At 35.8% G+C, this 12,214-nt stretch overlaps 1 protein-coding gene across 6 annotated transcripts in view; it reads left to right on the forward strand.

Moving 5' to 3' along the window:
* The window catches only part of magi3b (membrane associated guanylate kinase, WW and PDZ domain containing 3b), a 137,414-nt gene that overhangs the window by 80,035 nt on the left and 45,165 nt on the right, over positions 1-12,214 (forward strand). For 5 of the 6 annotated variants that reach the window (XM_065279710.2, XM_065279707.2, XM_065279708.2 and 2 more), the window contains exon 3: positions 5,947-6,066. The exons of the other annotated variant lie outside the window; for it this stretch is intronic. In XM_065279710.2, the coding sequence (XP_065135782.2) occupies positions 5,947-6,066 (120 nt within the window). The remainder of the gene's footprint in view (positions 1-5,946; positions 6,067-12,214) is intronic. 6 annotated transcript variants of the gene reach the window in all.

The following is a 12,214-nucleotide window of genomic DNA, read 5'->3' on the forward strand; positions in this document are numbered from 1 at the left end:
GATAAGTAAAGATCATGTTCCATAAATATTTTCTAAATTTCCTACCGTAAAATGTTTTATCATTTGTAATATGTGTTGCTAAGGACTTCATTTAGACAACTTTAAAGGTGATTTTCCCAATATTAAAGGAACAGTATGTAAGAAATGTATATCAATTAATTATAAAATGTCACTGACATGTCACTAGACATTAAGAAATAATTTTCATTTCAAATACTTATATCACACAACAGTGATCTGGCCAGGATATTGTAATTTAAAAAGTGGAGTTGCAGCCCTCAACTGATGTTTATGTTGTCATGTTGTGTATTGGCCACCAGTTGTGTGATTGCAGTACCAGTTTTGGCCACAATCCTACATACTGTTGCTTTAAAGGACAAGTTCGGTATTTTAGACTGTTTTCAGATTGTTTATGGTGAAATAGAATGGTTTTGACTGAAATTTCGACATTTTCGGCTGCCCTGAGAATTTTCGCGTGTTTGTGTTTCAGCTCAGACCTCTACAATGGGTTTAATGGTGCACTGGAACAATCCTTCCTAAAATGCATTAAACTTTCGTTTACAAAGACGTGAAACTCACCGAGTGGTCAGGGGTGTTCACTGATATGCTCACACAAAAATCGCTCCAAAAGACGCATTCCAACAGGTTTTATCGTAGTTTTTTCCAACTCCATTGACATGTATTAGATGTGCTGTGAGGTACGGTATTACTCCGCGCCGGGAACTTTGTTTCTATTCTTGCAATTGGCAAAGGCGGATTAGCGCCACCACCTGGGCTGGAGTGTTTATTATTCAAGCTCTAAGCGGAAGAATGTACGGGTGTGAGGCGTTTGGGAAAATAGGTCCACAAGTTAACAACGAATGCTAAAACAGCTGTTGGAAAGCATCTTTTGCAGCGATTTTTGTGTGAGCATACCAGTGAACACCCCTGACCACTCGGTGAGTTTCACGTCTTTGTAAACGAAAGTTTAATGCATTTTAGGAAGGATTGTTCCAGTGCACCATTAAACCCATTGTAGAGGTCTGAGCTGAAACACAAACACGCGAAAATTCTCAGGGCAGCCGAAAATGTCGAAATTTCAGTCAAAACCATTCTATTTCATCATAAACAATCTGAAAACAGGGCTTTAAGTCTAAAATACCGAACTTGTCCTTTAATATTTTTGCACCCTCAGGTATTCAAATAGTTGTATCTCAGCCAAATATTGTCCAATCCTAACAAACCATACATCAATGGAAAGCGTAGTTATTCAGATGATGTATTAATATCAATTTAAAACTATTGACTGGTTTTGTGATCCAGGGTCACATTTCACATGCACTGTAAAAATTAATGCCGTCAAAAATGTCAATTCAACCTACTATTTTAAGTTTTGACATATTTTTTTTTTTTAAACTTAATTTGTTAAAGTAACATAAAATGTTGATTTGATATCATTCTTATTATTACTTTAAAGGATTTTTTTATTTTAAAGGTCAGAGAATGTAGAAAATAATTTCAAACTAAATTTTGAATGTGTGTGCAAGAAACTTTGTAAGTACTTTAGGAAAAACGATTAAATAATCACTAATATGACCCATTTAATCAACACAGAATACAGCCAGCGGACACTAGCTTTCTGTTTATTTGTACATTTTATTAAAGTAAACTCAGCTGTTTTACACCAAAGCTGTCTAATAATAGTATTTGTGGTAAATACATTTTTGCTTAACACTGTATTTTACTGTGAATTCTGTGAAGGTTTAAATCCCAAGGGAACACCCAGATTGATCAAATATAAATCACTGTGTCTGTCAAGGTCATAAATGTAAAAGCGAAATAGGGGATAATTTTCCACTGTAAAGCTACTTTTTAGCATTTATAGAAAATTAACCGACCTGGGACGATCCATTAAAGACGACACATAATGAGATAAGCAAAACAAAGAATTCCAGCGGATACCAAGCCAGCAGTATAAGTGCAGCATTTCTTCTGGTGCCGAACCACTTGGCCTAGTTACTTTACTCTTTCTCTGTCTCTCCTTACCATAATCAGTAAATGAAGAGAAAACCCTCAAGTGGTAAAGCAGAGACCTGCAAAAAATTAAGATAGAGATGGAAAGCAAAGAAGCTAAGGGAGACGGAGGGCTTCTGGTGCTTTTAGTCACAAAGCTGTTTTATGGAGCTATGAACAAAAGTTCCTAAAAGCTTCTCTGATGGAGGGAAATAAAGAACAGCCCAGGGTGCCACTTATATCCCTCATCCAATGAAAACTGCCAGAGCAGGTGCTCGCCCGAGGGGTCTCTGGACCCCTTTCAGACCCGGCCCGCATTTCCACTTCAGAGGCGAATGACGATATAACAGACTGTGTTATTTAGTAACCTGTTCATCATCAAACAGTGCATGACACTCTTGGTTTATTTTAGTCTTTTTGTGCATATTCACCAGATTGAATGGTACGGTTTGACCAAGGGGCAACCTTGCAATCTCTATCATGAAGCCAACACGGAAGTGACTTAAACTGCAATTCATCGACTGGCAGCTAGAGACTGGCTCTAAAAGGGAGTCAATCCCATAGACCCCCATGTAAAAAAGCCTGACTTTATAACAGAAATAAATGTTTACCGCCTGTGTGGTAGCAAGTGTTTTTGGTCTATACTGTATAGCAAATTTTGCCCTTCATGACAAATGTGAGGGTAATTTTTTTTAATTAAGGGCGTGGCAACTTGAGTGACAGGTGAATTTCCCATTATCCATGAGTGAGGAGCGGTAAAGCGCTGCCAGGACGGCGACGGAAGGCTACGCCTACTATTGGCTTTAAAAAGACAAACCTATAGGTGACGTCACGGACACGGCGTCCATTCTTTTACAGTCTGTGGGTTTGACAAACAAAACTTTTGCTGTAAAAAAATAAAAAATACTGATGCTAGCACAGGTCATGGGTTCGACAAGTGTAAATGGTATTGTTGGTGTTTAAGGAAAATTAAATGGATACCAAAAAAGAAGAAAAATAATGATGACTGAATTTTCATTTTTGGGTGAACTATTCCTTTAACTCTTTCCCCGCCATTGATAAGTTATCCCGTCATTTAAAAGAATTTGCATTGAAAAAACATGTTCCTGATTAATTTTTATGTTAATCTGCAATACCGTGATTATCCACTAGGTGGTTTACTCAATTTATAAAAAACTGACGCAAAAAAACTTAATTTACAAATTTGTGTATGTTTTGATAATCGTTTTGAATCTGATATCTAAATAAAGTTCCTTAAAAAAAAGGCAATTATTTCAACTTTTTGCTAAAAAATATTTTTAAAGTAAAACACCCACATTTAAGAGTTTATAAGCAAAGAAAAAAATATAGATAGGATGAAACGTTTTTTTTTTCCCCCGTTTTGTTTGTTTGTTTATTGTTTGTTGTTCTTCCATTTGATATATTTGTATGTTTATATATTTTAGAAGAAAATTTTCCTTTATGAAACATTTCTGAAAAATCACAAAAAATGCTGGCAGGCAACTTTTCAAAAAATGGCTGGCGGGAAATGAGTTACGGAAAGTCAGTGCATCCTGAATAATTTTTCCGAAAAGGCAATTTTTCCAACCAGAACCTGCTCAGTTCATCTTGAAACAAGGCCAGATTGCCCTCTCCTTTTACCATGTTTTCTGGATCTTGGACAGGTTAAACCCTTTTAACTTTGCCGGTGGATGTTCACATCGAGTCAGTGCTGATACCCCCCAGTCTTCTCTTGGCATTTAAACAGTAGATCTTCGGGGAAAATGTAAAGGAGTCAGTTTTTAATATTGTTTGCTCTTTACTTCGAGTGAGGTCTCTACAGACACTTAACTCTCTCATTTTATTGTGCTGCATGTAATGTAAATGTCCTTCCGATGACAGTAGAGCCTGGTGGCATTTTCCAGCACACACAAGAACAGACTCCAGAAATGTCATATTATATTTTTGGCCTATTATTCGCAAGAAATGCCACCCTCAGATGTCTCTTATGAGGATTTCGCAACTAAACAACCCACCTTCAAAATTAATTCCAAACAGTTAATTCTTGATATTTTTAAGCAAGCACAAACTTACACAAAAATACACACAGAACAGACAAATTGTAGGATGAACTCCTACTTGTGCATTAAACATTTTTAAAGGAATACTACATGGAAAGATAAAAATAGCTTTCCTGATCTCATATGAATTTGGATGTATTTTACGAGTTGGCTAATTCGTACAAAGTAAATCGTTCAAAAACCACATTTTGAGCAAAAAGCAGGGATAATTCCATTTTTGTGACGGACTTTTCATAGAGATCCCATTCAGAGCGATCTTTAAAACAGACACGGACATGCAGCCGCTTGCCATAGGGCAATACTTCCGGGTTTAAAAAGTTGCGGAAGGGCGGAAAGACGGAAAATCTCGCCATTGGCGGGGAAGCGTTTTCTCTTAATTGACGAGATATCTCGTCAATGGCGGTGAAAGAGTTAATACAAATATTTGCAGGGTCGCTGCCAGACAATTCAGAATGAGGAGGCCTCCATGTTTCACTGGGGGGCATACCTCATTCACCTTATTATTATTGTTATTATTACGTGACTTCTTTTTTCGAGGGTGCACGATGCGAAGTTCGTCACAAAATGTATGTAGCGCGTCATGTATGTGGTTCATCATTTCAAAATATGTGTTCTGCACATCGAGAGATCCTGTGTGCATCACGTGTCTTTTCAAAATAAGTGCCTGCTGCAGACACATGCAACATTTAAACGCAACAATTATTTTTTTAATATCAAGTTATTATTATTTCAAGAAGTAAGGGGACACAGGGACTCAAGTGGCCAAGCACCCCTTGGTTCGCTTGTGGCGCCAAAACTGCACATTTGCATGTTTAACTTTAAAAACATGTATTTTTCATCCATAGTTATTGTTATTATTACCTGTTACTCAACCTTTATCTGGTAGTTTTCTTTTATAAAACGTATCTGTCCATTTTACACACATTCTTAGTTTTCTGATATATTGTAATGTTGTGTAATGGTCGCAGATTAAACAAACAAAAATATCCATCCTTATTGTAACTAAGTGTTTTATTTTTATTTTTTTTACATTTTATGATTTATTTGTTATTAACTAATTGTTTTTCATCAACCCACGAACCCCCTGCAATTCCCCAACGAACCACCAGGGAACCATTTTGCGAAATCCAGTTTGAGAGACCCTGATCTAAAACATGCTGCAAATTCAGCTCATAAATTGTAAAAAAAATATTTTTTGTTCCATTTATGAAAGTAAAACATATCATTTTTAAATGACACAAGGGTGTGAAAATGATAAAAGATTTGCGATAAACAACCCCCATATGAGCTCTGGCAGAGTTTATTATCGAAACTGGAATGAGAAAGTTATATTTTTACCCACACACACACTTTCAAAACTCCACAACCCTTCAGAGACAGAATTTCATTTTATACAGTCTGTTCACACCCAATCTATGTGTCACCATTTCCCCAGTGAATACTGCAATCTGTGACTACACTTTGCTTGACTAACACTAAATAACATATCTGATATGATGTAATGCCTTTTTCTCGGTTTGCCTAATTAAGTTCTTTTTAAACTCAGATCACATGAAGCACATGCTATTTCATCCACTTTAACCACAAATTGGCAAACTCTTGTTTGCCATCTTCCATCTAATGCTTCCAGTTTTACAGTTCTGGTTCAGAATCCCAGTTTCCGGATCGTGCTTGTGGGAGTCTGGGATCAGTTCTATTTACAGTTTGGCAATTTATAACAGGATGAACTTGTTCTGGAGGGAAATGCTGAAGTCGAGCCAGGCAATCATTTTTTATTTTGCTCAATCTTAGGCTGTTTAGACAGGCACAAAGTTTGCAGAGAAAGAGGACTGTGGGTGTTAGATATTTAAATCAGAACTAGTTCAGTGTCTAATTGTGTTTGTTTTATTGGAAGGTACCACCAGGCTGCCCAGAGATGGGGAAGTTCCTGGAGTGGACTATAATTTTATCAGCCTCGGGGATTTTCGCATTCTGGAAGAGAGTGGATTATTGCTGGAGAGCGGGACTTATGATGGTATGATAACGATTGAGTGTTTGATTGATGCTGTATTTGCACTGTACTGACATGTTTTCATCTACACAAACTTTTTCTTTGATGGAGATGTGGCTTGTTGGATAGTGCATTCGCTCCAACATGATGCATGGTGGCAAAAAGATGCTTTATTGTTGATCCTCCTGTACAACAGAAAACAAGGTCTGTGTTGGTTGTCATGACAACAGCAAAGCTGCAATAATGCAGCATTTTATTTTCGCACAACCAAAACCTCAGCTTAAAATTAGCGAAGGTGCTACACAACGCCATAGAAAAAAACAAACAGTTTTGTTACATCCCAGCAAGCAATAGCCACACCATCTAGGTATAACTATAGACCTGAAAGCAATTTCACCATCTAGGTTAACTATTGACCTGATACTGTTTATAGCAATTTCACCATCTAGGTTAACTATAGACCTGATATATAGCAATTTCAGTATCTAGGTTAAAGGGAAACTTCACTTTTTTTGAAAATATACTCATTTTCCAGCTCACCTAGAGTTAAACATTAGATTTTTAACGTTTTGAAATCCATTCAGCCGATCTGCGGGTTTGGTGCTACCGCTTACACAATCCATTGAATCTGAATAGACCATTAGCATTGCACTCAAAAATAACCAGAGAGTTTCGATATTTTTCCTATGTAAAACTTGACTCTTCTGTAGTTATACTAAGACCAACAGAAAATTAAAAGTTGTGATTTTCTAGGCAGATATGGCTAGGAACTATACTCTTATTCTGGCGTAATAATCAAGGATTTTGCTGCTGTAACATGACTGCAGGAGGCGCAATGATATTACGAAGTGCCTGAAAATAGTCCCCTGCTATTGAAAGATACTAAGGGGACTATTTTCGGTAATTGCGTAATATCATTGCGCCTGCTGCAGCCATGTTACGGCAGCAAAGTCCTTGATTATTACGCCAGAATAAGAGTATAGTTCCTAGCATATCTGCCTAGAAAATCACAACTTTAAATTTTCGTTGGTCTTAGTACACAATATAACCACAGAAGAGTTACGTTTTAAATAGTAAAATCTTTGGCTATTTTTGAGCACGATGCTAATGGTCTCATCAGATTCAATGGATTATGCTAAGCTATGCTAAAAGTGCTAGCACCAGACCCTGAGATCAGCTGAAGGGATTCCAAAATGGTAAAAATAAAATATTTAACTCTAGAGAAGCTGAAAAATTAGAATATTTTCAAAAAAGTAGAGTGTTCCTTTAACTAAAGACCTGATATATATAGCAATTTCACTATCTAGGTTAACTAAAGCACTAATGTAGTCCAGCTGTGAGTAACCCACTTTTATAATTCAAAATGAATATGAATTTGGTTACATGTTTTTGCCAAAATAACTTGTGAGGCATGATATAAGCAAAGTCAGCAGTGATTACAGGCTGTTTGGTTTCATTTACTTATTTCATTTATTTTTGGAATATGATTAGACGTCTATAAAATTTTCAGTGACAGCCCAGATTATGTAAACCTAGATGTTTTGACGACTATTAGACATCTTTTAAATGCAAATTTGCTTGCTGGGATGAATCTTAAACATCCAAATAACATTTCTGTTATTCTGTTAATAGTCTTTTGTTGCTAACAAACATTGAAAATTGAAATGCTTTACTTCTAAAAATGTGAATCTACATTAGTTTTAATGTTACTCTACCAGCAGAACTGTTAAGACCCTTCACCAACACCTCAACGCATTCATTTTTTGCTAAAGGGATGTAATGACAAACTGTATCCTCGAAAACGTATGACAGATTTAGCCTCCGAATCACACAGACAGTGATTCATTAGAACAGCTTTACACGGTGCAAGCGTGCTGTACTGAGTTTGAGGTGAACCTCTAAAAAAAACACATAACGAAGGTAAATTTAGCAGTCTGTAACAGCAGTCCTGTAATATTTGATATATGAATATAGCAGCTTGAATGTGGCTCAGGAACAAAGTATTGTGAAGTAAAAAAAATGCATCTATTTATTTTCTGAAGTGACCGTGCTCTACTCTCCTGTTCATTAATGAAAAGCAACAAAGCTGTGTGTGTGTGTTTGTCAGCAGTCTGGTGTCTTTGGTTGTCTCTATCTCGAGAGACAGATACTGTAGCGTGCCAGGCGAGTGTAGTTTAGTGTCGCTCCATGCCTATAGTGGGCCAAACTTATGCCAAGCATATCCTGTTGGGACAGGGAGCCATGCCAGTCAGTAATGTCCATATGTGTCCCGCTCAATATTTCCCAGAGACTAAACAAAGTTTTTTATTAACTCAACCTAATTGTTTGGTATTTTAATTTTGTGGAGAAGTGTTGAAAAGATTCTTGCATATCCTATTCAACGACAGTTGCTGTATACCCATAAGAAAAAACACAAATGAGATCTCTTTAATATCTCAGTTATTACTCATTGACATTAATTAGATTAAATGGAGAGCAAATATAATTTTTTCTTAAATCTATTTTGCGCTTCGAATGCTTTACCTGATAAAAGACTCTGAAGTCTCACAAATGTCTCCATTGGAGTTTCAGAAGAGATCTCATCAATGTCTCAAACTGAGCTCAGAAGTTAATGTTTTTAAAGATTTCAATCTGATCATATTTACCCAAATCCAGATTATTTTAAAAGTAAAACCCTTGTAACAGAACTTTTTTTAATTTGGCATGAACTATTTCTTTAAAGGGGACATTTCACAAGACTTTTTTAAGATGTCAAATACATCTTTGGTGTCCCCAGAGTACATATGTGAAGTTTAAGCTCAAAATACTCCACAGTTAATTTATTATAGTATGGTAAAATTGCCACTTTGTAGGTGTGAGCAAAAATGTGCCATTTTTGGGTGTGTCCTTTAAATGCAAATGAGCTGATCTCTGTATTAAAATGCAGTGCTGTGGTTGGATAGTGAAGATTAAGGGGTGGTATTATCCCCTTCTGACATCACAAGGGGAGTCAAATTTCAATGAGCTATTTTTTCACATGCTTGCAGTGAAACTAAGTTACTGGGTTGATCTTTTTCACATTTTCTAGTTTGATAGAAGCACTGAGGTCCCAATTATAGCACTTAAACATGGAAAAAGTCCGTTTTTCATGATATGTCCTCTTTAATTTATGAGGTCCTATTATGTACTCAAAAGTTTTATGCACTTGAACATCTGTACTAAACATCTGATGTATTTGATGCCATGTGTTTTAGATTGGCAACATATTGAATGTCTCTTTGAGTCTGTGCTTGTGCAATAGTAAAGATGGTAGACGTTCCCAAATCCCTCATTCCAGTAGTGTTGATACATTTACAGCCCTCAAGGCAGCTTTTAATATAATCCTGTCTAAGAAAGCTTGGTCGAATTAAGACTTGATCCAGATCAATAAAGATTTACTGTTTGTTGAAAGCGAACAGACGCAGAGAATCTTATGGGTGCCGATCTGTGTACAGGAATAAACTGCAGAACAATTCACTGTACTTACTGTCTGGTGAGTCACAGATAAATGAATGAACAGACATCATGTTGGAATTTCTTTTGCTGACTGAGAGTTCTGACTGAGTAATTCACAAGAAATCAAAGAAAATATGATTAAATTGAGCAAAGAAATACACAGTACTTTATTAAATAAATGAAAGGGAATAAATAAGCTTTTACTATAATGAAATTCGAATACATATACAGACCATGGAAATCTTGTTTGTTGTATTGGGACTACATATTTGTTATATGTGACCCTGGACCATAAAATGGAAATTGAGATTTATACATCATCTGAAAGTTAAATAAATCAAAATATTGAGAAAATCTGACTTTTTTCATGTTTAATTGCTATAATTGGGTCCCCAGGGCTTCTATCAACCTAGAAAATGTGACAAAAAAGTAACTTAGTTTTGGTAAACCATTCTCTCCAAGCATGTGAAAAAATAGGTCATTGAAATTTGGCTCCCCTTGTGATGTCAGAAGGGGATAATACCCCTTAATCTGCATTATCCAGCCACGGCACTGCCATTAAGTGCAGATATCAACTCATTTGCGTTTAAACGACACACCCAAAAATGTCAAAAACTTTGAGCTAAAACTTCACATATGTACTCTGGGGACACCAAAGATTTATTTGACATCTTAAAAAAGTCTTGTGAAATGTCCCCTTTAAAGTGGTTCAAATGAAATCCTCAGCAACACAAATTAATAATAATAAAAACATTTTTTTAAATATATATTTATGGTAGTAAATTTACAAAATATCTTTACTATATACCCTAATGATTTTTGGCATAAAAGAAAAATCTATAATTTTGACATATACAATGTATATTGCAACAAAATACATGTGTGACTTAAGGCCTTAAGTTTTGTGGTCAAGGGTCGCATATTACAGTAAATACCCAATCATTTTGGTAAAAGTGTACAATAAAGTTGTATTTGTTAACATTAATAAATGCATTAGCTAACATGAACTATATAGTGAGCAATATAGTTTTTTAGCACTTATTAATCTTTGTTAATGCCAATACAGTTCATTGTGCATTAACTAATGAAAAGTTACAACTTTTGGTTACTTTTAATTAATGAATAAATGTTTAAATTAACATGAACTAAAACGAATAAATGCTGATTAAGTATTGTAAATCGAAAGTTCATGTTATCTAATGGATTGACATGTTAACAAATACAACCTTATTGTAAAGTGTTACCATTATTCATAACAAACAACTTAAAACGTGTAGTATAAATGTGAAATAAATACAAACGGTTGGATTCTGCATAGCCTAGATTTACTTAGCCTTAATGTCACATTAAACATAAAAGTTTACTGTAATTGGATGTTTTACATGATGATTAGTTGACCCACCTCTCTATGTGGGCGGTTTATAGCAAGAAAAGGTTGTGGCCTAAATTTTATGCCAATTTTCAAAAGTCAAGCTCTGACTGGTTACGCATAAGGATGCGCACAATGCATACCAAATATTATGCAAGCAACACAGAATGTGTCCTTACTCCCTGACACTGGATAAAAAGAGATCTAATTAGTATAATGAAGAAGGATTAGATGAACATTCATCACGGCATATTCATGGAAGGTGTGCGGTGTTATCAACGGTAGCTAATTGCTTGTAAAAAAGTCGATTCCCTTGTGCTTTCTGTTCTTATTTGCCAAATATGTGTTTTGAAATTTACAGTCTAAAAGGAGATTAAACTCGACTGATAAGGATTATATTTTACATTGAAAAAAATGATTTTGTGACCTTAAAACGACTCCAATTATGTTTAGGGGATGCAAATTTATTTTCAGGATGAAGGGAACGAATAAACAAAACAACAAATTTAGATCATTTAAATTAATCTGCATATAATTAGCGAAGGTTGAACGGTTGATTTGAATAGATGTGTTCCCATTGGCTGCGTCTAATACTTAGATTAATTCTCTTAGTCTGGCATCAAGAGAAGATAATGAAGCTCGCACCTTCGAGCTACACATACACACGCTATAAACCAGCCAATTAGACATTCATTTAAATTCATTATGCTGCTTCACTGATTGGCTGCACAGTTGTTTGCGCTGCATATTAATGAGCTGATTTTTGCATGAGAAGATATGAAGTTTCATTACTGAATCCAGTGGTGAGTGTTACTGCTTTCACGGCATCACTAAATTAAAAATATATAACATTTCACACTATATATGGATAGTCGACACCTACAACTCCTGAGCAAAGAGAGAGACTAAATGAGAGGTGGAGATATAATTTACCAATAACTCCAGTAATTTATTTACTAGCAAGCACAATTATTAGGGGTCAAGCCCCGAAGGGGCGAAGACCCCTATTGTATTTGTTAGTTTTCTTATTATTATTATTATTAGGGGTCAAGCCCCGAAGGGGCGAAGACCCCTATTGTATTTGTTAGTTTTCTTATTATTATTATTATTCTTCTTCTTCTTCTTCTTCTTCCGCCATTGCGGTCTATGGCAGCCCATAGAACCGTACGTAGGAAAGTTATGAAATTTGGCACACTGATAAAGGACAGTCCAATGTGTCCCCACAGCAAATTTGGAGTCTCTAACTCCAACCCTCTAGCGCCACCAACAGTCTAAGGTTGCACTTACGTTTTTGTTTATAACTTCTGACCCGTACGTCCTAGAAACGAA

Source organism: Paramisgurnus dabryanus, chromosome 7 (genome assembly GCF_030506205.2).
Source record: "Paramisgurnus dabryanus chromosome 7, PD_genome_1.1, whole genome shotgun sequence".
Classification (NCBI taxonomy): domain Eukaryota; kingdom Metazoa; phylum Chordata; class Actinopteri; order Cypriniformes; family Cobitidae; genus Paramisgurnus; species Paramisgurnus dabryanus.